The sequence below is a fragment of the Theropithecus gelada genome, chromosome 1 (assembly GCF_003255815.1).
Source record: "Theropithecus gelada isolate Dixy chromosome 1, Tgel_1.0, whole genome shotgun sequence".
NCBI classification, from domain to species: domain Eukaryota; kingdom Metazoa; phylum Chordata; class Mammalia; order Primates; family Cercopithecidae; genus Theropithecus; species Theropithecus gelada.
The window spans coordinates 205009008-205034364 of NC_037668.1; the positions used below are offsets into that span (position 1 = coordinate 205009008).

At 50.2% G+C, this 25357-nt stretch overlaps 2 protein-coding genes across 3 annotated transcripts in view; one reads left to right on the forward strand and one right to left on the reverse strand.

Annotated features, from left to right (window-relative positions):
- The window catches only part of TRIM67 (tripartite motif containing 67), a 54217-nt gene that overhangs the window by 17658 nt on the left and 11202 nt on the right, over positions 1-25357 (forward strand). For both annotated transcript variants that reach the window (XM_025396232.1, XM_025396241.1), the window contains 5 exons: positions 16690-16785; positions 19371-19493; positions 20459-20569; positions 21674-21833; positions 24760-24905. In XM_025396232.1, coding sequence (XP_025252017.1) covers positions 16690-16785; positions 19371-19493; positions 20459-20569; positions 21674-21833; positions 24760-24905 — 636 coding nt within the window. The remainder of the gene's footprint in view (positions 1-16689; positions 16786-19370; positions 19494-20458; positions 20570-21673; positions 21834-24759; positions 24906-25357) is intronic.
- Positions 4322-10287, reverse strand: LOC112634759. Its single transcript, XM_025402558.1, is given in 6 exon segments — positions 4322-4451; positions 4453-4507; positions 4510-4525; positions 5369-5470; positions 6813-6875; positions 10219-10287. Coding segments are annotated over 6 exon segments (435 nt in total).

The window sequence follows — 25357 nt, forward strand, 5'->3', positions numbered from 1 at the left end:
GCTATTTATTTTTAATTGCCACGACTTAGAGGTAGGCAATAAATTCTCTAACATATGCACTCTGTAGGAGAGTGAAAACTGGCCCCAGAGCACAGGGCTAGTAAGTAAAGCCAAGGTCTGTCTGAATGCAGAGGCCATTTTTGCTAGATTTTATCATTTGTTGAAATGTTTTCTGCTGTCCCTCTGGGACAGTTATACTTCTCGTCCCATCACTCTAAGGCTGGGCCCTGTAACTTGCTTGGGTCAATGAAATGTGAGTGGGATGGATAGTGCCACCTCTCAGGAGAAGGTTTTTTTGTTTGTTTGTTTGTTTGTTTGAGATGGAGTCTCGCTCTGTCGCCAGGCTAGGGTGCAGTGGTGCGATCTCGGCTCACTGCAACCTCTGCCTCCCAGGTTCATGCGATTCTCCTGCCTTAGCCTCTCGAGTAGCTGGGACTACAGGCATGCACCACCATGTCCAGCTAATTATTGTATTTTTAGTAGAGATGGGGTTTCACCATGTTGGCCAGGATGGTCTCGATGTCTTGACCTCATGATCCACCCTCTTCGGCCTCCCACAGTGCTGGGATTACAGGCGTGAGCCACCGCGCCCGGCCAGAAGAAGGCTTAAGAGCCAGCGTGTGTTTGGGCTGTAGCTCCTTTTCTTCTGCTATGAGTCTACTATGCCTCAAATGAGAAGCTCCTTCAGCCTGAATCCTGAAATGCAGAGGACGGGAAATAGAGCTGCAGGTGACCTGCAATGGGCACTCAGTGTCAGCAAGAAGTAAACGTTTGTGGTTGGAAGCTTCCAAGTTAGGGAGTGGTGTTTGTTACTGCAGTGTCACTAGCCTAAGCTGTCTGATACAACCATCCTCTCTCCATTTCACACTCTTGCCTCCCTCTTCTGAGCCTTGCCCTGGTCATTAGCCAAAATGTTTCTATCCTTTCCTTTGGTCATAGAAAAATGAGAAAAAAAAAAAACTTTAAAAATCTAGCAATATCCTCTACTAGGTCCACATTTAGACTTATTTTTAGTCTTGATGTTTTTGGTGGCTTTGTCCCACGATTCCCTTAGCTGTAGAGAGGTAGACATTCCCACCATACATACAACTCCTGGAATAGGGCACACTATCCAGAGTGAATAAACACTGTTTTATTGACTACCTGCTTTTCCTTTGAAATTCTTTTCTCAATTCTGAACTTTTTTCTGGATAGTCTGATTTGGCTTCAAATCTATTTCTTCTGCTATAATTCAGAATGGTAGAAACATAAGCCTAGCTCTTCGGGAGCCTGTTTTAAAGGGATGGTTTGATATATTTAGCTTACTTCCTGAGCATGTTCTCTTCACATCTTCACATGGCTGGTGACAAATGAGGGCTTGCTCTAGTAGGTTACCCCAAAGTGTAAGAAGTGAAATCATGTGACTGCTCTAATATAATATTTCGTGTCAGGTGCAAAGCTAAAGTAGAGCTCTGGTCCTTGCTTCTGACCCTTGGTTCGTTTTAGAAACTTCTCTGTCGTGTTGTCCAATTAAAAAGTAATTAATTCACTTATTCAACAAATATTTATGGGACATACACTGGTAGCCCATGCAAAGATTAAACAAGCAAGGTCTCATCTCCCAAGACGGCACAACTTAGTGAAGGAAGAAGTAAATATTCTCAGCTGTCCAGGAGGATAAGCTGGGAGGATCACTTGAGGCCAGGAGTTTTAAACCAGCCTGGGAAACATGAGACCTTGTCCTAAAAAATGAACAAAAAATAGTAAATACACGATGGCAGTAGAATGGAAAGAGATCCACATCTCGTTGGTGCAAGGGCCCAGAAAAAGGACTTCTCAACAGGACTTGAAGGGGGAGGTCGCACAATCCAGCATAAGGGAGGGACACTTGAGCTGAGGTTTGGATGACTGTGGGGCACCGGCGCAGCAACAGGAAAGGGCACATCCGGCAGATGAATGGCAAGGGCACAGGCACAGAGGCACACAGCAGCTTGGCAGGTCGTGTGAAGGTGGCTTGCATCTCGAGGGTGGGTACCAGCTCTGCCTCTGCCTGCCCACTTCAACTGACAAGCCCAAGTCCAAGGGGAGGCATGGATTGCCCAGTTACTCTGGGGCTGGCTCGTGAGGTTTTGAAAGTCATTTGGCACTCACTGGCCGCCTTGTCAGAGGAAGAAGCCCCCGCGTGCCTGCGGATATAGCTAATGACCGGAAGTCCGTTTCTGGCAGTACTGCCTATCAGCCCTGCCTCTTTTTATTTTGACTTCAGCGTTATGTTCTAGTTAAGAAAATTTAGTTGGTGGCTCTGACATATCAATCCTGGCAGCTTAAAATCCACTGTTGACAAACTAGGCTGCTCCTCCCTGCAAGCCTCGGGGCAGCAGCTCGTGGGGAAGTCCTAAGCAGTCAGGATTTTGGGAGTCAGAGTCTGAAGCTGAGTTGTGGAAGGGAAAAAGAAGAGACCTCTGATCATCACCATCTCCACAAGCATGGACTATACCAAGGCTCAGCATGAATCACTAATTATAGCATAGCTGTCTTTGCGTTTGTTGGGCATCCTAACCACTAAATCAGCTAGAGTCCTTCACTGCGAGCAAAGGAATCTGACTCTGGCTAACTTGAATCAAAGGGAATTTATCAGAAAAACAGGCCAGGCAGAGTGGCTCACAGCTGTAATCTCAACGCTTTGGGAGGTTGAGGCAAGAGAATCACTTGAAGCCAGGAATTTGAGACCAACCTGGGCAACACACCAAACCTCATCTCTACAAAAAGTAAAGATATTAAAATATAAAAATTACTCAGGCATGGTGGCACGTGCCCAGCATCTTAGCTACTTGGGAGGCTGAGGCGGGGAGGATCACTTGAGCCCAGGTGTTTAAGGCTGCAGTGCTTCATGATGGCACCACTGCATTCCAGACTAGACAACAAAGTAAGACCCCCATCTCTCCCTTCCAACAAAAAGCAAAAACTATTGCTTTTTTCTTAAGCACTCGCAGAATCAATAGGAACTTTGAGAGCCAGGTTTGAAACTGTAACAACAGGGAGCACATAGATAGCATTGAGTATGTGCCAGGTGCATTTTACATTTATTAAGTCACCTAATCCTCACTATAACTCTGTTAGGTACCTACTGCTATTACCCGCCTTTTACATTTGAGGAAAATGGGGGCAGGGAGAGTAAGTGACTCACCTAATGTCACAGAGTCAGTGAGCTGGGATTCAAACCCAGGCATTCTGGCTCCAAAGGCTTCCCCAAGTTTGAAGAAGCAGCGTGTACAGGAATACTCTAATAGCAGGGTCTGCTCAAGGAACTATGGAACAAACACCCATCTCTCCAGTCTCTTTGTCTCTTTGTTCAATTTTGAATTCCAAGGAGTTATCATCCTGCTGGCCTAGAATAGGGTGTTAACGAATCCACTGAAAACTGAAAAGGAATGTTTTTAAAAAGAGACTATTCCAACCAGCAGTTTGCCAACCAGGGAGACTCAGCCTTCAGTATAAAACCAAGGCACGTCTGCCAGAACAAAGAGAAGGGCTATCTTGCATAGAAAAAGTTTCTGCTTAGATTCTAATTCCAGTTCCCACTGCATCTGAGGGATGCAAGCTTGTTCAGTTCTGATTTGCTGATGTTAAAGTTGACCACAGGTCACATTTCACTGGTCAGGTTCAGGTGGCAGAATGAGGACTTCGGCAGCAGTTGATTCTGGCAGTGTGAGCAGGAACAGACAGCTAAGGAGGCCCCAGCATTGAGCTACTGTTCAGCTTGCACAGGGCATGTATATAAGCTGCAACAGGCAAAGGCTTTCAGCGCCACTCAGAATTCAGACCCTGGTAGCCCCTCAGCATCCATCTCGAAGGGCTGACTCTCTCAGGGTTCACACAGGAATGTGCCTACCCCTTGTCAGAAGGCAGTGGTACCGGAGTCCTAATTCCAGCCCCACCAGGCCGTACTCCAGTGGAGAAAAGGCAACTTCTCAAAGCAAAACTGGGATACTGTTATGGAGGATAACGGAAGGTCAACGGCAGGAAAACGATGGTCCCTGCAGCTGTCGGGGAAGCTCTCTCTGGGGTTCTCATTCTACCCAGAACCACCATGAGTAGAGTGCCAGTCCCTGAACCCAGGGCCTTCCATGCACGCCGTCATTAAACCTTCAGGCAGGTCTTTGGGGTGTGTATCATTACCCCAATTCACAGGTGAAGACACAAAATCTCACAGAGGGCAAGAAACTAGGTCACGTAAAATTAGGGTTTGAATTCAGGGCCCAACCCTGAAGCCCAGCACTAAGGGTTGCTGGATGAACGCCCAGCAGTGCTGCTGAATGGGTGGCCGGCAGGTCGGGGAGGGTCAGCTTGTTCTGCTCGCCGGGCCTAGGTAAGTGTGGAGCTGAGCTGGTGCCCGGACTTCCAGTGAGCGGGGCACCTCAGTCACCATCTGCTGGCACCTAAATCCGAGTTGCTGGCTCCATGGAAAATGTGCCAGCCTGTACTCCACGGCATCCATTCCCGCACCTTCCACCCTTCTCAGGATTCCAGAGCCTTTATGTGAAAACTCCCCGAGAGAAAGGAGTCTCCCCTCGCCCCCGGACCAGCTCTCCCTCCCACCCTCCTACCCTGGAGGGATCTGAGAAAAGGAAAGAAAGAAAGTCAGAAGGGGGAATGGCTCTTGTTTTCCTCACCTGAAGTGGGGAAGGACTTAAAACAGCCCAAACAAGTGGAACCCAGGAGCTCCCACCACGGCGGAACCCCCAGGAAGTCTGTGTTCCAGCCCCCAGGGCAGGACCAGGGAGTGAGCTGGGATGAACAGGCAGCGAGGGGAGGCCACATCAAGAGTGAGAAGTGGGATCCCTAGTAGGCGACATAGAGGACGCCTTGGGCTGCGGCGCTGGGACCTTTGCCTAGGGGAGCCCAGACGCGTCCTGCCCTTTTGCAGCTCCCCAGAGCACACGGCACGAAATCAGTGAATTCAGAAGACACTGTTGAGTGGCCGTTCTGCACAGGCTGTGTACTAGGGACACAAAGATGATTGAACGGCTCACTCTGGAGGTCCTGATCTAGCGAGGGACACAGTCAAGTAGATAAGTGACTAAGACCTCAGACAGATGGTGGCGAGGGCCACAGTCGGAGGTAAGCGAGAGGTGATGGTAGAACAGAGAAGACGGACCACACGAGTTCATGGGGTCTGCGGGAAGACTTCATGGAATAGGAGGATTTGAGCTGGACGTGGGCAAGCTGAGCTAGAACTGGAGATGGCTGTGATAAATGGCGGTGACAGCTGGGACAAGGGCTCGTGACTAGGGGAGAAGAGAAGGAGGCGGGGGTCTTCTGGAAGGCAGGTGCTTGGGTTGCCGATTATCCCAGGGAAAGAGAAGGGGATGTTCCCCATGAGCAGAACTCACCTCCCTCCTGATAGGCGACTGGCAGATGCTTGTTGAATGAATACATCAGTGAATGGATGAAGGGCTTGACAGCCAGGCTGAGGCGCTCCCACTTTGTTCTGCATGAAACACAGCAGTGGAGACCTTGAGCCCAAAAGGCCAGAAGGAGAGACAAGAGTATGTTCTGGCAAAAACAGGATTTCTTCCTGAAGAAGGAACGCACCTCTAGTCGGAACAGGACAGATCGGGCCTGCTCCGGATTCCTGGTTTCAGCAGCACATCTGTGGACCTCCTTTTGGTCCCTCTGTATTCGTTTGCTAGGGTTGCCAGAACAAAGTACCACAAACTGGGTGGCTTAGAACAACAGAAATATATCATCTCACAGTTCTGGAAGCCAGAAGACTGAAATCAAGGTGTTGGCAGGGCTGTGCTGCCCCTGAAGGCTCTGGGAAGGACCTGCTCCGGCCTCTCTCCCAGCTCCTCACAGATCCTTGGCAGCATAACTCCAATCTTCACGTGGTGTTTTCCCCGGCACATGTCTGTCTCTATGTCCAAATCTCCCCTCTTCATAAGGACACCAGTTCTGTCGCATTAGAGCCCACCCTAATGACCTCATTCTAACTGAATCACCTCCTCAAGTACAGTCACATTCTGACGTGCTGGGGGTTAGGACTTCAACGTCTAAATTTTGGGGGACACAATTCGGTCCATTGCCCTTCCCCTGAGGTTGATCCAGGGTACAGACTTGCATTAAGCAGTATCTCCAATCATGTGAAAATGCCAGGCAGCCTTCCCCAGCCCAGCACTCCAGAGGCCTAAGGTGAACGCTTGGATGATGGGAAGGTGCTTCTCAGGTTGTCTGGGCACCTTTCATCATCCTGCTGGAGGAAGGGGACGGCTTTACCCGCACATCCCACAACATCCACAGCTGCCCACCAGCAAGGCTAATGAGGATGCCCATCTCACAAGCATATGGTTCTCGACCAGGAGATCAATCTAAGTCTAAAAACAGAAAGCTGAAAGCTTCCTAGGCAAATGGTGTGACCAGGAAGTCATAGCTGTGTTAGTTGTTGGATCCCTCTTTATATTTTACCTGGGAAGACAGCATTTAAGAAGATGAAGGAAAATAGCCACATTTGAGCAACAACGGAGAAGAAAGAAGATGCAGGGACAAGACCTGCCTCCATTGGCCCTAGGTTCCCCAAGTTGGGAGTAGGATTGCGGGATAAAAGGAGAAGGAGGTCACCTGCCTGGCGGAGGAGTGTGCCTCAGTGGTATCCGTGCCTCTTTCAGGAGATGCTCAGAAATCAATTTCTCTGCTTACCCAGGAGCCTCTGCCTTTTAATTTTTTAAAAAATGAGTCCTTTACATTTTTCATTTATTTCTGCTATTCTGCCAACAGATGAGGGCATTTTTAACTTATTAGGCATTATTATCAGCCACAGATTAAAAAAAAAAAACCTTAGCACTGAAGGGCAGATAAAAAAGTGAGAGTAAATCCCCTGCAGTCCATTTCACAACCTCCTTTGTGCCCAATGATGGTGTGAAATTCTCAGTGAAGCTTCGGCTCCTGTTTTAACACACGCCCCATCTCTACTGTCTCTCAAGTGGGGCGTCAAACTGCAGGAGGCAGGGTAGGAAGGGCGGGCAGAAGGAAGCCAAGTGGCTGGGTAGCCAGAGGGATAGTGGGCACGCTCTCTCTGATCCACGCCAGGCACAGAGGAGCTGCTGTAGTGCTTCTGGAGAGAGACCCAGGCAGGCAGATGCTTGGTTAGGCTGTGGGAAAAGAAAGTAGCTCAGCACTCCAGAGGCCTAGGATGAAAGCGTGGCTGATGCGAAGTGACAGGAGTGTATCTATGGGATCTCCCTTCCTAGAGAAAAGCAAGTCCTGTTCTTTTGTGTTCTCTCCCAGAGGAGAGCTGCCTGCACGTCCCTGCCCTGCCAATCCATTTTTGCTTCCCACGCTCTCCCACTCTCACAGAGACATCTTTGTGAGAGTGTGATCTATGGCTGTGTCCACATAATCCCTTCCACCCCTCAATCACATTGAAACCAGTGTTACATGGTGCCATATTGCTATTTAAGGCAGTCTTGGCTGCTTCTGCCTCCCCCAGACACCCTGCTCTGTGTGGGACAGGAGCAGGAGGAGGCAGTGGTCAGTGTCTTATCCTCCCACCACGTGTCCCCTGCAGTGCAGGGACAAAGCCCAGACTGATGGCAACTTTGCTTTATCAACATTCGCAAAGTGGCTGTGGAGGTTTCCTACACAGCTGCACATTTGAAATCCTAATGAACTGGAGAGTGGAGCTTGGATCTGATGAAACCGTCATTGGCAGACAGGCAACCCTGCCTGAGCACACAGAATGCCAGAGACAGGGGTCCCCTGGAGAATAAAGATGCAGCTGGAAGATAGCGAACGGTCTCAGCCCAGCAGCCCTGCCTCTGAGGGATTTTAATGGGAAACTAGGTTTTGTCCTCCTTTCATGTTGGTTGAATATCCAAAGGGCAGTGTAATGGAGTGCAAAGAGCATCGGCTTTGGATTCAGAAAAATCTGGGTTTGAGCCCTGGCTACACCACTTACTAGCTGTGTGACTTTGAGCAAATTACTTCCCCTCTCTGACCCTGTCTGCTCTTCTGTAAAATGGTGTTAATATGGCACCTCCTTGATAGGTTATGAGGAATCAACTAAATTCGGCATGTAAAGAGCTCAGCACTTAGTAAGCTGTCGATTGTTATTGTGATTGCTATTAATGGGAAGTCACCAGTTGCTATTGATCCAGTCCCACCACAGGAGAGGAGAGGCCATCAAGTCCAGGTTGTGACTGGGTTTGGGCAATCAGAGCTTTGCCCTATGTCACAAAAATGACATTGTTCTCCATAAGATCTACTTTCCTGGCCTCAGCGGGTGGATCTGTGTCTGGTGGATATTGGTTCTCTGGGTGGATCTTATCCTGAGAACTGCCTCATGGGCCCAGCAGAAAGCTGACAATCCAGGTAGAAAGAGACCCTCAGTCAGCCACCAATTAGAGTGGGTCCTGTGTACTAGCCTCTGGGCTCTGAGCTGGGGATGCAACACTGGATAAATCCAACATGACGTCTTTGAGTGCACAGTCCTCTGAGCAGCAGACATTGAACAGTTCTGTGACCACATATGAAATGAGGTTTTTAAAAAACATAAATTAATTGCCAGTCATAGCAGGCTCAATGATGGCCTCCAAGGACGACGTCCATATCTTTATCCCTGGAACCCATGAATGTTACCTTACATGGCGAAAAGGCTTTGCAAATGTGATAAATGTGATGAAGTTAAGCATCTTGAGATGGAGAGGTTATCCTGCTTTATCCTCAGCTGGCTCCAGTGTCACCACAAAGGTCCTGTAAGAGGGAGACAGGAGGATCAGAGTTAATCATAAGAGGTGAGGATGGAAGCAAGATGTCTTAATCTTCAGGATGCTGTAACAAAATACCATAGACGGGGGGCTGATAAACAACAGGAATATACTTCTCACAGTTCTGGAGTCTGAGAAGTCCAAGATCAGTGCCTAGCAGATTTGGTGCCTGGCAGGACCTTTTCTTGATTCATGGATGGCACCTTCTCACTGTGTCCTCACTCTGGGGCCTGTTTCATAAGGACACTGATCCCCTTCATGGGGGCTCCACCCTCATGACCTCACCACCTCCCAAAGTCCCCACTGCCTGATACCACCTCTCCTGGGCTTAGGATTCAACATATGAATTCGGGGGAGATGCAGACATTCAGACCATAGCACAAGAGGTTGAGCGACGTCAGGAAGCGGCCACAAGCCAAGGAATGTGGGTGACCTCTAGAAGCCAGAAAAGGCATGGAAGAGGATTCTCCCTTAGAGCCTCCAGAAGGAACCAGCCCTGCCCATACCTTGATTTTGGGCTTGTAAGACACATTTTGGACTTCTGACCTCTAGAACCATAAGATGATAAATTTGTGTTGATTTAGGCCACGAGGTTTATGGCAACTTGTCACAGCAGTGACAAGAAACGAATGTCCCATAGGAACACATGACAGAGTGAGCCTGGGGATTCAGGGAAAGGCAGATCCTCCCAGAGGGTTCTCTTCTTTTGCAATAGCCCTAGATGAAGGCAGTGGTGGCGCCTTCAAAGAGATCTAGTCTGTGTTGACAGAGTCGTGGCAGCAGGCTTCACGTAGGGGTTCTGAGAGTTGGACGTGGCTTTGATGCACTGAACAGAACACTGGGTCAGCATCTGGAGAGCCCCATTCCAATCCCAGCTCTCCTGCTTACTGGCTTAGTGACCCAAACACAGGGAGCTGCAGGGATAGGAGCTGATCTTCTGAGCTGCTTTGCCTCAGGGGACCTCCCCCCAACTCTGGGCCACAGTCACTGCAGAGAGAGGCTGCCTGGGTCAACCCCTGGCTCCTAGTTCTTCTGCCAATGACCCCTTCTGTTTCAGGGGGGTCCCCTTCAGCCTGTGGACCGCAGCCTAACATAGAAGGGACTGCCACCCAGCATTGCTCCCTTCATAGCCAATGCTGAGCTGGCTCCTCCCTAAGTGGACTTCTACCCAGGGGCCCGCCCTCTCCCCTGTGCCCTTACCATCAATCCCTCATGCTGCACGGAGCAAAGTCTCTGTGGCCTGGATCCTCAGGGCGGGGGACTGGATCCTGGGAGCAGACTGGGAGCGGGGAAGCCAGTGGGGTTAGGGAATCTGGGAGGTCTGGCTGCCACTATTTCATGGGGGAAGAGTCTGCCCAAGTCTCCCTCTCAGTACCCTGCTTTGTCCTATTCTTTCCCCATTTCCAGGGTCTCCATGTGCCCACCTCCTCCCTCTCCCATCCCTGTGAGTCACCTCCAGTGACTCCGTGGGTCATACCTTGTTTCCAGTCTGCAGGCCTATTGCTGCATCTGCCTCAATCGCAGGGTAATCAAGGCTCCCCACCATGCTTCTGAGCCTCAGTTTAGGCTGGACACTAGAGAAGTTATATTTATTCATCATCTTTTTTTTTTTTTAAGAGAGAAGGTTTCACTCTGTCACCCAGGCTGGAGTGCAGTGGTACAATCAAAGCTCAATGCAGCCTCAAACTTCTGGGCTCAAGCAATCCTCCCACCTCAGCCTCCTGAGTAGCTGGGACTACAGGTGTGTGCCACCACACTCAGCTAACTTTTGTATTTTTTGTAGAGACAGGGGTCTTGCTGTGTTGCTTAGGCTTGCCTAGAACTCCTGGGCTCAAGTGATCCTCCCGCCTTGGCCTCTCAAAGTGCTGGGTTTACAGGCATGAGCCACCGCACCAAGCCTGGAAGTGATCTTTATTCCAGTTACTGGGCTCTTGGAGCCTAGGCCTGGCCATTGAGAGAAGACTAGAAAACAAAGCCACTCTCCGCAGGCTGGGCAAGGGGTGTTGCAATGGTGGGTGGGGGGCTTCCCCAGCTGTTGGCAGGTTGCTCAGTAAGCAGGGAGAACAGGGCAGGGCAGAGGAATCCTCTGGTATGCAATAGAGACAGGGCATCAGGACTGGGGGGCATCAGAAGTCCCATCTAGTGTGACTAAATGCCAACCAGGTCAGTGGTGGCAGTTAACCTAGAAATAATTAACACCCAGAAGTCATAAAAAGTGGGTCAGTCCCCAGAGTAGGGTCAGACTGCTGGTGCCCGGGACCATATGGGGCTCCATGCCCTAGAAACAGTGGGTTAGAAGTGACCACATGGCCATTTAATTATGTCCAGTGTGGGAGAGGATTGAGACTTGAGTATCTCAGGGAGGTAGTCAGACAAAAATCTAGAGCAAAATCAATTCACTGACACAAATATTTACGGAGCACATTCCACACGTCGGGTACTGTGCTGCCTACCATGTGGCACTCCACCATGCTCAAGGCAGAGACCTCCAGGGTGCAGTGGGGCAGCAGGGCAGGCAGCTGATGCAGCTTTCCTGGGCCACCCATCTTCAGAGAGTGAGAGGCCAGGCGAGGTGGCTAAGGCCTGTAATCCCAGTGCTTTGGGAGGCTGAGGCAGGAGGATCGCTTGAGGCCAGGTTTTTGAGGCTGCAGTGAGCTGTGATTGCACCACTGCACTCCAGCCTGGGTGGCAGACAAAGCTCTCCAGATCTCCATCTGTCTCTCTCTCTCTCTGTTTCTCTCTCTCTCTCTCTGTCTCTCTCTCTCACTCTCCCTATCTCTCTCTCTCTCTGTGTCTGTCTTTGATACAGGGTCTCACCCTGGGCTCGAGTGATCCTCCTGCCTCAGCCTCCCAAGTAGCTGAGACTAGAGGCACACGCCGCCACACCTGGCTAATTTTTAAATTGTTTGTAGAGACAACATCTCACTATATTACCCAGTCTGGTCGCACTCACTGTGGTGCCCAGGCTGGTCTCAAACTCCTGGGTTCAAGCAATCTTCCCACCCCGGCCTCCCAAAGTCCTGGGATTACAGGCATGAGCCACTGCTCCAGACCTCCATCTCTTAAAATAATAATAATAATCATCATCATCATCATCATCCTTTGTTCTTTCACTCCAAAAACCTTTGCTCCTTTTCCACTAGAATTATCAGGTCTGATTTTCACAATTCTATTCCCTGAGCGAGAAGAAGTGACTTGTGGTCATTCACACACGAAGGACTGGGTTGAAGAAAAGGACCAGTGTGTGCTTATGAGGACATCCCTCGACAGTGGTTAGCCCTCACACTGCCCATTTGGGCTCTTCCATGGCTGCAGACCAGGACTTGGGGCCCTCACGTGGCTGAGCACACTGCAGGCCCCAATGTGGCTTGCATTGAGGTGACCTCACCAAGGGGGCATCAAAAAGCAGTGGAGGGAAAAATTAGATGGCAAGTCTGATGGACCTGGAAGCAGTGTCCACTGAACTGTGAGACTGTCCCCCTTTCAGTCAGGCATTAGCCTGCGGTCACAGGTCTCCTTCAAAACCACTCTGTTCTTGGGCTCCTTGCCAAGCTCCTTGGTCTTCTTGCCAAGCGGGAAGCAAGTCAGCAGGCTCTGGGGAGGGCTGGGCTCCTGGAAGGCTGGTGCTGCCTGGGGCAGAGCCATCCTGGCCCCTGGTACTGGGCAGATGGTGCATGACCCTAACTACCCTGCCTTTCAGGCAGAAACAAGCTTGCTGAGTTCCTCCAGGGAGGTGCTAGCGGCGGTGATGAATCTGCAGGGATCTACCCCACTCTTTGCACGCACCTCTAGTCAAGCAATTGTTTTGCTTTTTATTCAGCCAGGGAGCATTCTTTGAGCTCCTACTTTGTGCAGCACAGTGGGATAGAAATGTAGAGACAAAAGACAAAGTCTCTCGGCTGAGGGCTGTATGACGAGTGGGAGGTGCTATGAACTGAATGTTTGTGTCCCTTCCAAATTCATGTGTTGACGCCTAAATCTTCAATGTGCTGATATTAGGAGGTGGAGCCTTTGGGAGGTAATTAGGTTTAGATGTGCTCAGAGCTCCCTCTGATAGGATTAATGCCCTTATGAAAAGAGAAAGACACACCTGAGTTCTCTCTCAAGCTCTCTCTTTCCTCTTTGTGCACACACCAAGGAAAATCCATGCGTCTTAGTCCATTTGCATTGCTATAAAGGAATACCTGAGTCTGGGTCATTTATAAAGAAAGGTGGTTTATGGGGCTCATGGTTCTGCAGGCTGTACAAGAAGCATGGCCCCAGCATCTGCTTCTGGTGAGGGCCTCAGGAAGTTTCCACTCATGGTGGAAGGCAAAGGGGAACAGGCACCACATGGCATCACATGGCAAGAGAGGAATTGGGAAAGAGAGGAGGGAGCTTCCAGGCTGTTTAACACCAGTTCTTATGGGGACTAATACAGTGAGAACTCACTAAGAAGGAGGAGAGGACGGTACCAAGACATTCATGCGGGATCTGCCCCCGTGACCAAACACCTCCCACTAGGCCCCACCTCCAACACTGGGGATCAAATTTCAACATGAGATTTGATGTGGCCAAAAATACTATATCCAAACCATGGCACCATGTGAGGACTTAACCCGGAAGAGGGCCCTCACCCAGAACCAACCGTGCTGGCATGCGGATCTCGGACTTCCAGCCTCCAGAACTCTGAGAAATCCATGTTTGCCGTTGAAGCCCCAGGTCTGTGTGTTCTGTTACTGCAGGCTGAGCTGACCAAGAGAGGAGGGGCCAGCCACAGCCACAGGGGGCCCATGCTTTGGGTGGGTGTCTTGGGGAGGGGTTGCTATTCTTTCCCTGTCCCTGATAAACTTCAACTTGAAAACCCCTGTCATTAAAGATACCCCCCAGGGTCTGTGAATGATGCTGACCCCTCAGCCTCCTTTTGAGGGTGAGTATCTTGGGATGGGTCGAGTTGTCCTGGGCCCTGCACCCCACTAAGGATGTGGCAAAATTAAGGCTGTCGGGGCAGAAATAATTTGATAAAGGTTCACTGGAAGCCAAGCGTGAGGCTCGACGGGGGAAGACGCACCAACAAAGCTGGGCGTGTTCCAGAGCCTGTCACAGGTTGGAAGGCTTAGCTAGAAAGTGTAGGAGAAAGGAGAGCTCCTTTTCCATTGGTGGCTGCAACACAGAGGTTACATTCATTGGCTACAGATGACAACACACAGGCTAACATTCCATGTGCAAGATGATCAGTAAAACTTTGTGACTCAGAAACAAATGTGTCATTTTTATTTTGAGACACAGTCTCATTCTGTCACCTAGGCTGGAGCACAGTGTCATAATCATAGCTCATGGTAACCTTGACCTCCTGGACTCAAGCTGTCCTCCTGCCCCAGCCTCCCGAGTAGCTGTGTCCAGCTAATTTTTAAAAATTTTTTATAGAGACAAGGTGAGGATGAGGGAGAAAAGCGGGGCCGGGGGGTGCAGCAGGGAGGTCTCTCTATGTTGCCCAGTCTGGTCTTGAACTCTTGGCCTCAAGCATTCTCCTGCCTCTGCCTCTGAATATCTGGAATTACAGGCATGAGCTACCCCACCTGGCTTCAGTGTCCTTTTTGATGTCAGTAGGTTATGTATTAATCAGTATGTCAACACTTTGAGGAACTCACAGTAGGATTTGAGGGCCTCAGGGTAAGAGCCTTTTCTCAGAGACAGGATGTAAGCCATGAATCACAAGGCCTTCCCCAGGCGGTTAATCCGGAAGCCTGCCAAATGTGACCTGTAGGTTATCAGATGGGTGTCAAACCTGTGCTCTCCAGGACTAGCCACTGGCTAATCACACATGGCAGTTGAAACTTACCCTATATAATACAAAAAGTGTAGCTCCTCAATCACTTAGCTACTTCAAGTGCTCAGTACCCACAGGCAGCGAGTGGCTACCGCCGGGGACAGAGCAGACCTGGGACGCTTCTGCCATCACTGTACATTCTATGGGATGTTTCACTGCCTAGGTGCTGGCAACAGATGGTGGTACGCTGTGGGCCAGCTACGGAGGGGACAGCCTAAACCCACTGAGGTGGGGCTGGGGGTGGTGAGGCTCATGGTGTAGGGAAAAGCTTCTCCAAGGAGCTGCACCTCCGCGGATCCTCAGCCTGAGGCTCCTGCTCTCTCTGAGCAGACAGAGCCCAGACCGTGACCTCCCTTTGTGTGCCGGTGCTCCTCAGGACCGGGCCCCCTTCCTTGTCTTTCCACCTACCCCCTGTGTCTTTCCGTGGGCTCCCTTTGCCATCTTCTCCATAGGTTTTCAGCGGAGGCTGCACTTGCACAGTCCAGGGGGATCTCAAACTGCATCAAAGGCCCCTGGAGGGCTTGGTAAAGCACAGACTCCAGGGCTTCACCCACCACCTCTGATCAGCAGATCTGCGGTGCAGCCAGAGACGGTGCATTTCAACAAATCGCCCAGCGATGCTGATGTTGCTGGTCTGGAACCACACTTTGACAACTGTTGGTGTGGTCTAAAGAATCCCATTCACTGATTCATGCATTCAACAAATATTTATTTAATGCTACCATGGGCCGGGTGCTCTTCCAGTGCCGGGATAAGCTGTGAGCCACCCAGAAAAGCCCTTGTCCTTCATTCTAGGACTTGGAGATGGACAGCAAACAAGTTTTCTAGGTTAAGTGGTGACAACTGTTAGGAGGAAGAATTATCCAGGGGAAGGCGAGAGGGCTATTGCACAAGGTCGTGGGGAAAGTCCTCACTGACATGGTGACATCTGAGCAGAGACCCGGGAAGGAACTTGGGGGAGAAGGAGACCCTGGACCTTCTGACTGCTTTGTTCTATCCTCAGCTTTTTAATGTGGAAAATGAGAGTCATGTTGAAAATCAAGGTCACAGTCTGGATGGGCGTGATGGCTCACACCTGTAATCCCAACACTTTGGGAGGCCAAGGTGGGAGGATCACTTGAGACCAGGAGTTTGAGACCAGCCTGGGCAACACAGCCTCCGAGACACCGTCTCTACTAAAACATGCAAAAATTAGCTGGGCACTAATTGTGTTGCATGCCTGTAGTCCCAGCTACTCAGGAGGCTGATTCGGGAGGATCACTTGAACCTGAGAGGTTGAGGCTGCAGTGAGTCATGATTAAGCCACTGCACTCTAGCCTGGGCAACAGAGTGAGACCCTGTCTCAAAAAAAAAAAAAAAAATCAAGGTCATGTCTACTCAATAGCTAAGTTTTAAAGACAAATTCAAGTGTGTGTACATGGTTTGTTACAAAGAAACCTGGTGCCAAAAGCCATAGATTTGAGCTCAGCTTGCAGTTTCACTCTTGGGCCACAGCAACTGATCCTCGTGATTCAGAAACCTCTGCTGGCCACACCCCTCTCTGCAAGGTTAGGAGTCCCCAGGGCTAAGGGTACCAGGATAGGAGCCTGTGTGCCCCTTTACAGGATGCCATAGGATTACCAGTCCATACACCTAGTCCAGTTCCAGGACCCACAGCCCCCTTCCTGTCTATCCCTCAGGGCAGACCAGGCCCCAGGGTTTGCACCCCAGGCCAGGAGATGACTGTGTAGGGATGGGGTGGACGGAACTTGACCTGGGGTCTGGAATGTCCATACAAGCATGTACTGATGATGGATAGAGGGGGCCAGGCCAAGCCAAGGGCTCTATTTATCTTCTTGTCTTGCGCTCTGCAAACATCAGGGGCAGACCTGTTTGCTTCAACCCATTAGTTGAGTGCTCCTTACCTCTATCCAGCTTTGGGGATGAGAAAGGAGAGTGTAGGCCAATCTACCACTGCTGGAAAAATAAACAAATGTCATAGAGATCATGGGTCAGTGGTGGTCCCTGCATCAGTGAGAACAGCAGATGCGTGGGATCAGCCCTATCCCCTCTTAAAAACATAAGCTTTTATGATGAAGTGCAAATTTTCTGTGCCTTTCACACCTACTTTTTCTTTTTAATGTGTGATATCTTTTTCAGGCACAACTATCTCAGGCCTTAAATGGAGTTTCGGATAAGGCAAAGGAAGCAAAGGAGTTTCTGGTTCAGCTGAAGAACATATTGCAGCAGATCCAGGTGAGCACGGCTCTGGCGTCAGGAGAAATACTCGGTGTGGAAACTTTACACACTGTGCATTGTAATAAGAAGAAAGGGGCCGGGCGCCTTTCATGCCTGTAATCCCAGCACTTTGGGAGGCCGAGGCGGGTGGATCACCTGAGGTAGGGAGTTTGAGACCAGCCTGACCAACACGGAGAACCCCGTCTTTACCAAAAATACAAAAATTAGCTGGGCACGGTGGCGGGTGTCTGTAATCCCAGCTACTCTGGAGTCTGAGGCAGGAGAATCGCTTGAACCCGGGAGGCGGAGGTTGCGGTGAGCCAAGATCGTGCCATTGCACTCCAGCTTGGGCAACAAGAGCGAAAGTCTGTCTCAAAGGAAAAAAAAAAGAAGAAGAAGAAGAAAGGAAAAGTCTTGTGGTGAGGATTTTCTCAGTGATGGACATTAGAAGGTTAATGTGTCCTACCCTTTAGGCTTGGGTGTTGAAAGTATCACATACTCAACTCATTGGCACACACGCGACACTTGATACAGGAAAGGACTTTTACACAGAGCCAGTTAGAGAGAGCTGGAAAGACGTGATTTAGCACTCTACATGCCATGTTGTCCTAGGTGGCATCTGTATATGGTGCTTTTGTGGCCAAATATGCCCATGTCATCAATGCATCAAAATATAAATGCATTGTTTTCTAAACAAATGTGTGTTTACTGAACTCTTATGCTGTGTCAGGTACTGAGCCCAGCACAGGATACAAAGATCATTGAGGCACCATCTGTGGCCTCAGGGTCTGTCTATAGGGGAGAACGTGCACACACAAGTGCTCCTGTGTGAATGTACACACATAGAGGAGCCGCTCATAAGATGAGAAACCCATAAAGCATTGACATATCTGGAGGAAGAAAAGGGACTGAGGGTCCTTGAATTCTTGTTTTTTGTTTGTTTGTTTGTTTTTGAGACAGAGTCTCACTCTGTCACCCAGGCTGGAGTGCAGTGGCGTGATCTCGGCTCACTGCAACCTCCGCCTTCCGGGTTCAAGCAATTCTCCTGCCTCAGCCTCTTGAGTAGCTGGGATTGCAGGCACCTGCCACCATGCCCGGCTAATTTTTTGTATTTTTTAGTAGAGACGGGATTTCACCATATTGGCCAGGCTGGTCTTGAACTCCTGACCTCATGATCCACCTGACTCACCTTCCCAAAATGCTGGGATTACAAGCATGAGCCACTGTGCCTGGCCCCTTGAATTCTTAAAAACCACCCTTCCTAACAAGTTAAGTACAGACTTTAGCCACGGGGCATTTTAAGTCATAATGTTTCCCATGTTTCACAGACATGAGATATATTCGCCTGCTGGGGCTGCCATTGCAAAACACCAGAGATTGAGTGCCTTAAGCAGCAGAAATCTATTTTCTCATAGCTCTGGAGGCTGGAGGTCTGAGATAAAGCGTCAGCAGGGTTCGTTTCTCTTGAGGCCTCTCCCCTTGGCCTGTGGATGGCCGTCTTCTCCCTGTGTCCCCACATGGTCTGACCTCTGTGCGTCTGTATCCTCATCTCTTCTTATAAGGACACCAGTTATATTGGACCAGGGTCCACCCATACAACCTCATTTTACTTAATGACCTCTTTAAAGGCCTTATCTCCAAATACAGTCACATTCAGGGGCACTGGGGAGGGTTAGGGCTTCAGTGTATGAACTTGGGAAGACAAAATTCAGCTCATCACATGAGGTCTGGATCCACACGGAGACCCAGAAGATTTTTAAAAACTGAGAAAGACTTTACTGCAAGAGCATTATTATTATTTTTTTTTGTCTGTCTTACTTTTTTCCAATTATACAAAACACAGTGGCTCACGCCTGTAATCCCAGCACTATGGGAGGCCGAGGCGGGTGGATCACAAGGTCAGGAGATGGAGACCATCCTGGCTAACACAGTGAAACTCTGTCTCTACTAGAAATACAAAAAATTAGCTGGGCGTTGTGGCGGTTGCCTGTAGTCCCAGCTATTGGGGAGGCTGAGGCAGGAGAATGGCGTGAACCTGGGAGGCGGAGCTTGCAGTGAGCCGAGATCATACCACTGAACTCTAGCCTGGGCAACAAAGCAAGACTCCATCTCACCAAAAAAAAAAAAAAAAGAAAGAAAGCACAAGTAGGTGTTACAGAAACTTTGGAAGGTAGGGGGAAATAGACAGATAAGAAAAAGTTCACCAATATCCCCTCATCTGAGGTGACCACTCTCAGCGCTTTGATACATATTGTTCTATTACTTTAAACACACACACACAATGTATGGGATTATGCTGTGAACGGCATGTATCCTGCCTTTTTTCCTTCTTAACAGTCTCTAATGAGCATTTTCCCATGGCATTAAAAATGCCCTATGAACAAGATCTGAATGACTATAGAATGTTCTGCCATATGGCTGTGCTGAGATTCATAGTACCTGCCTTAATTCATATAAATATTGTCTCTAATTTAACAACATTATAGAGAACTCTAGGATGAACTTCTCTGAAATATATTTTTGTCTATAGCATTCACCAGATTTTAGCATCTTCTCCCCTAAAACTCTCTGCTTCTTCCCAACCAACCCCTGACCTCTGCCAGGAAAACGGACTGGACTACGAAGCCTGCCTGGTTGCTCAGTGTGATGCCCTTGTGGATGCTTTAACTCGTCAGAAAGCCAAGCTGCTCACCAAGGTGACAAAGGAGAGGGAACACAAGTTGAAGGTAGGTACCTGAGAGACTGACACATTGAATCCCTGCCACATCCTCTGCACCTAGCGTGGGGTGGAGCACACAGTAGGCACTGGGTAAATATTGGCTAAGTGAGTGAATGAATGACCTAATGAATGAATGAGACAAAGAAGGGATGCACCAGCTGGTTCAGTTACATTCATGTGACCTGACAGAGACCAATCAATATGCCCTGTATCTTGAGGATTTCAAGTCAGAGGCCCACCTTCTCCCTCCCTGTTTCTATCTAAGGGACTATTCTTGTTCTCATTTTGCAGAGCAGAAGTGACCAATGACAGTGACTAGCGCTGACCCTGTTCAGGTCTCCAGCTCTGTCCCCTTCTTCAGGTCCTCTCTGATAGCTCATGTCCTTAAGAGTCAGCAATAACATACACAGCCAGTTACCACCAAGGGAAGACAAGACTCTCCCCTCACATCACACTGAGTCCCTGACTCAACCAGGCACCCATGAACTCTCTGAGTTGATGACCGGCTGTCACTGTTTGAGGAGCTCCATCTGTGCTAGAGACATTTCATAACTGGACCAGAAAATACTACTGTCAAGAAAAGCAGAAATGCATGCTGGAGATGATCCCATGGTTCATAAGTGAGGGGCTAAGACCATCGCGTTATCCAGGGCCACGGAGAGGTCAGAAGCCAGTCAAGAAGCTGGTCACTGATTGTATGGAGAGTTCCAGATTATGCTGTTTCTCTGCATGACTGTCATGAGTTTAGAAAGGTTTCTGTGTTGGGTGTTGTAGCCCTGCTTCTTGGGAAGTGAGTCCACTTATTTCCCAGCAAAGAGCTCAGCAGCAGAGCCAAGACAGGAGTGGGTGCGAGGTGGTCAGGCCAGCGCCGCTTCTACCAGGCTGAATTGGCGCTAGTTCTCTGACTCTTGCCGTGGCCTGCCTGCTCTTCCTCTCAGGAGACAGTTACTTAGAGGAATCTTTCCATTGCAGATGGTTTGGGACCAGATCAATCACTGCACACTGAAGCTGCGTCAGTCCACCGGACTGATGGAGTACTGCCTGGAGGTGATCAAGGAGAACGACCCCTCGGGGTTCTTACAGGTGAGCCTGTCCCTGGAAGACACCAGATGGTCTTCCTCCAACTGTCCCACTGTTCCCCAAATCAGTCCAAATTCCAGTCAAGATCCTTTCCTGGCTTGGATTGAGCAGATTCTCCTTTGCTCAGTGATCCCAGAAGACCTAGGGTCTCGCCTTGGCTCTGACTCTCACTAGATGTGACCTAATTTTGCAGCATGCATGAAACGAGGAGGTGAAATGACATCATCTCTAGGGCTGAAATGCCTCACTGCAACATTTTCCCCACAAACGGGAAAGGACAGTCTTGCCAAACAAGCTGGACAGATTGCACCGGAAGAAGCAAGTTAGCAGAATCCACATGGCCCATTATCTCAATGTGCAGAGTCCTGCAGGCATGGCTGGTGACCAGCTGCCTACAGAGACAGTGCAATCTTCTCGGGGCCATCTCTCCTGCATTCAGGCTGACTCAGAGTCATGAGTATCTCTCAGGAACATGGCAGTGATTCAGCCTCTGTCAGTGGGGAAAATGATGAATCCCTTTGATTGTTTCCCAAGAAAGATATACAAGATCCTGGCTCGACAGGAACACGTGCAAATGTCTGATAAGCAGGACTTTCCAGCAAAGGGGAGCAGAACCATGGGTGTGATGCAGTCAAGTTTGGAGCAGAAGTTGCAGAACTCAGAGGAAACACACGGGCAGGGAGCAGATGTGGGCTTAGAAATTTTAGGGGTGTGGAATATGCTTTCTTTAGACACTGGGGCAAACTGCTAGTATGTTTTACTTTGCAAAGTACTAGATCTAGGAAAACAGATCTAATGAAGGATGCATTTGTACATTTAAAAAGCATCTTGTATTTCTCAACAGTGTTTGCTACACTCTTTTTAAGCAGCGAGTGCTTCTTTTCATTTCATGTGATTCTGAAATATGATTGAAACAATATTTCAATGCATTTTTAGACAGCCTGTGCTGGGTGGGCAGGGGTCATTTAATCTCTGCCATGGCTCGAGAGCACAACCCTTTTCTGTCTCTGAGTCCCATAGAGACAAAGCCCCTACCTCTTCCTCACCCCTGGCTGCACAATTTTTCCTTTGCAAAGCAAAACCTTAAACTCTTTGCTCTCCTTTAAGATCTCAGATGCTCTGATCAAACGCGTCCAGGTGTCTCAGGAGCAGTGGGTCAAAGGCGCCCTGGAGCCAAAAGTGTCTGCGGAGTTTGATCTGACCTTGGACAGCGAGCCGCTGCTGCAGGCCATCCACCAGCTGGACTTCATTCAGATGAAATGTAGGGGTGAGCCGCGGTTGGCCCCAGTTCAGTTAGTGCTTCTTTCAAAAGAGGCATGCAGTCTGAGAGGCAGCTCGGTGCCACAGGGGGACCTGTGATGCACAGAGTGTGGCAGGGTGGGAGAGTCGGAACACCAGAGTCACGGACCTAGGTTCAAGTCCCAGCTCAGCCCCTGACAGCCATGTGAGCTGGAGTGAGAAGCACCCCGTCAGAATCTGAGGCTTCCCATTTGTGAAAAAAACAATCATTTGTTCAACAACAATCATTTGTTCATTCAGAAGTGCTTGGGGCGTGTCTACCATGTGCCAGGCACTATTCCACATGCTCAACATGCAGTGGTGAACAAGTCTACCAACTCACAAGATTGGGCTTACACTCTCGAGCAGGAAATAGACACTAAACAAATGTATAATAGAATGTTGGATGGTGGCAGGTGCTATGAAGAGGAATCAGAGGAAGGGGCAGCAGTAGATACCATGGGGTGAGATTTGGGGTTAGGAGGAGGAAGTGGTGGAGAAGGAGGAAGAGGTAGTGGAGGAGGTAATGGAGGAGGAGGAGGTAGTGGAGGAGGAGGTGGAAGAGGAGGAGGTGGTGGCTGAGATAGTGGAGGAGGAGGTGGAGGAGGTAGCGGAGGAGAAGGAGGAGGTAGCAGAGGAGGAGGGGGAGGAGGAGGTGGAAGAGGAGGAGGTGGTGGCTGAGATAGTGGAGAAGGAGGAGGTGGTGGAGGAGGAGGAGGAGGTAGAAGAGGAGGAGATGGTGGCTGAGATAGTGGAGGAGGAGGAGGAAATAGTGGAGGAGGAGGAGGTGGAGGAGAAGGAGGGAGAAGAATCTAAGCAATGAGTTTTGCAGGCAGCAGAGGGATAGCAAGTCCAAAGTTCCCGAGGCAAGAATCAGTTTTCTCTGTCCCAAGAGCAAGAAGGTCAGCGATGATAGCAGAATGAGCAAGGTGGGTTCAGAGACCCTAGGGGGTTAAGTAAAGTTTGCATAACTTACCCCATTATGAAATCAGCAAATGCTGGCCAGAACCAGAGCCCTACTCTGCATGCTGCCCCTCCACAGATGTCAAGGGAGGGGAAATAAAGCTCTTTGGTGTTTGTGGACTGAGGACCACACATGCAGAATCTGTGAACTCAGGAAGTCCTTACCTGCAAAATCCGTGGCCATTTTAAACTAAAGAAAAGGAAGTCTCACATTGCCATGCTCACTCCCACACAGCTTGCACCTCCAGTAAGGTCTGGAAAGGCCACTTGCCCCAGGTGTAAATGACACACAGTGCTGAGAAGCAGGAGGAGCCTGGCAGAGTGGAGGAGCTGCAGTGAAAGAGCTCCCCTTGGAAAGTGGGGGTGTGGAGGTGGGGCTTGGGGCCACTCCAGATGCTGCTCCTAGCTGGACGGGGTCACTGGACTGCTCAGGGGTAACTGGACTGGATGAGGTCACTGGCTGGTCAGGGGTAACCGGACTGGATGGGGTCACTGGACTGTCAGGGGTAACTGGACTGGATGGGGTCACTGGCTGGTCAGGGGTAACTGGACTGGATGGGGTCACTGGACGGTCAGGGGTAACTGGACTGGATGGGGTCACTGGACGGTCAGGGGTAACTGGGCTGGATGGGGTCACTGGACGGTCAGGGGTAACTGGACTGGTTGGGGTCACTGGACTGTCAGGGGTAACTGGACTGGATGGGGTCACTGGCTGGTCAGGGTTCAGAGAGGAAGTGGGAGATCTGTGTAGCAGGGCCCAGGGGATGAAGCAAGGACTCCTACCAGCTCGTTAACTGAGGCTGAGAGTCAGGCTGTGCTCAGCCAGTCGCGTGCCGAATTCTTGGAACCAAATTGAAATACGTACTTTTAACAAAAACAGTGTTTCAATTTTCCCTTTAAAAAAAAAAAAGAAAGGTCAAAGTGAACTCTATTGATTTATAAAATCTCTTGAGCCTGACTAGAGCTAGAAAAATTTTAAACTTCTCCCACTTGGTCAGGCGTGGTGGCTCACACCTGTAATCCCAACACTTTGGGAGGCCGAGGCGGGCGTTTCACGAGGTCAGGAGATGGAGACCTTCCTGGCTAACACGGTGAAACCCCGTATCTACTAAAATACAAAAAAAAAAAAAAAAAAAAAAAAAATTAACTGGGCATGGTGGTGGGTGCCTGTAGTCCCAGCTATTTGGGAGGCTGAGGCAGGAGAATGGCGTGAACCCGGGAGGCAGAGCTTGCAGTGAGCCGAGATCGCGCCACTGCACTCCAGCCTGGGGGACAGAGCGAGACTCCGTCTCAAAAGAAAACGCTTCTCCCACTCTCACCTTAATAGGACTTCTGATACAACTGATTCAGATCCTTAGTTCTTTAGGTTGACTGTCCAATACTCGAGACTTGCTTCTGTTGCCTGGATCTCATCCCCTGGTCTTTTAAATGCTTCCAGCCAAAGGTTTAAAGGCATCTCCCCTCACCTTCCCAGTTCCAGGCATGAGCTGCAGGCTGGCTGCCACTTAGCTGTGGGCCCTGCAGAGAGGATCCCTAGGGGCTTGTGCCACGCACAGGAGCACAGGGAACCTGGACTCTGTTGGAACTGTTCATGCGTTCCTCATGAGTCTGAGTCGAAACCAGTGGTTCTCAGTGGGCAGATGGGAAAGAGGACATCCTTCCATAGGGCCATAGGCTCAGAGGGGTGGGGCCGTCTGCCACGGGCCCCCTGAGATTCCAGGAAGGACAACCCCTAGGTTTGAGAAGCGCAAGGTCACCTGTGCTTGCCTTCATCCCCGGCCCACCTGGAGACCAACTCCTGGGCATCTGGGAGTGACTACAGGGTGGCCAGGGAAGGAATTTAGCCTGGCTGTCCTCTGGGGGCCAGGACCCCTGGGATGGAGTGGGGTGGGGGACCGGGCTGGGGCCCTCGGAGGGCTTCATGCGCTAACTCGTGCGTGTCCCTCTCACAGTGCCACCCGTCCCCCTACTGCAGCTGGAGAAATGCTGCACCCGCAACAACAGCGTCACACTGGCCTGGAGGATGCCACCCTTTACCCACAGCCCCGTGGACGGCTACATCCTGGAGCTGGACGACGGCGCCGGGGGGCAGTTCCGGGTGAGGCCTTGCTGCCTATTTGGCAGGGATTGAGGGTACCGATGCAGAGGCCAGAGTGGCTCCCACTGCCCCAAGCTCTGGTTCAGCCCATGGGGACATTGTGTTGCCATCTTGAGGGGACACTGGCCAAAAGGATGAAGAGGGCTGGCCAGCCTGGTCTCAGGGAGATGGGGCTTCCCTCCCAAGGGCTAGGTCCGGGAGGACTGACACAGGCGTGGGGCTGGAGGAGAACTCAGAGAAGGTGTTCCCTGCACCCACCTCCTTTCCCGTTTACCCCCAGCCCCTCACACAGCAACATATTCCCTCAACAGGTTTTATCACACCTTGTCTTGTCTGATCCTCTAATTATTTCACCCGGCTCTGTCTTGACTTGGGAGGTATCATTTCTGGAGATGAGGAAGCACTGTCTGACCCTCCTTTACCTGGCAAGGTGCTGGGCACGTAGAGGATGC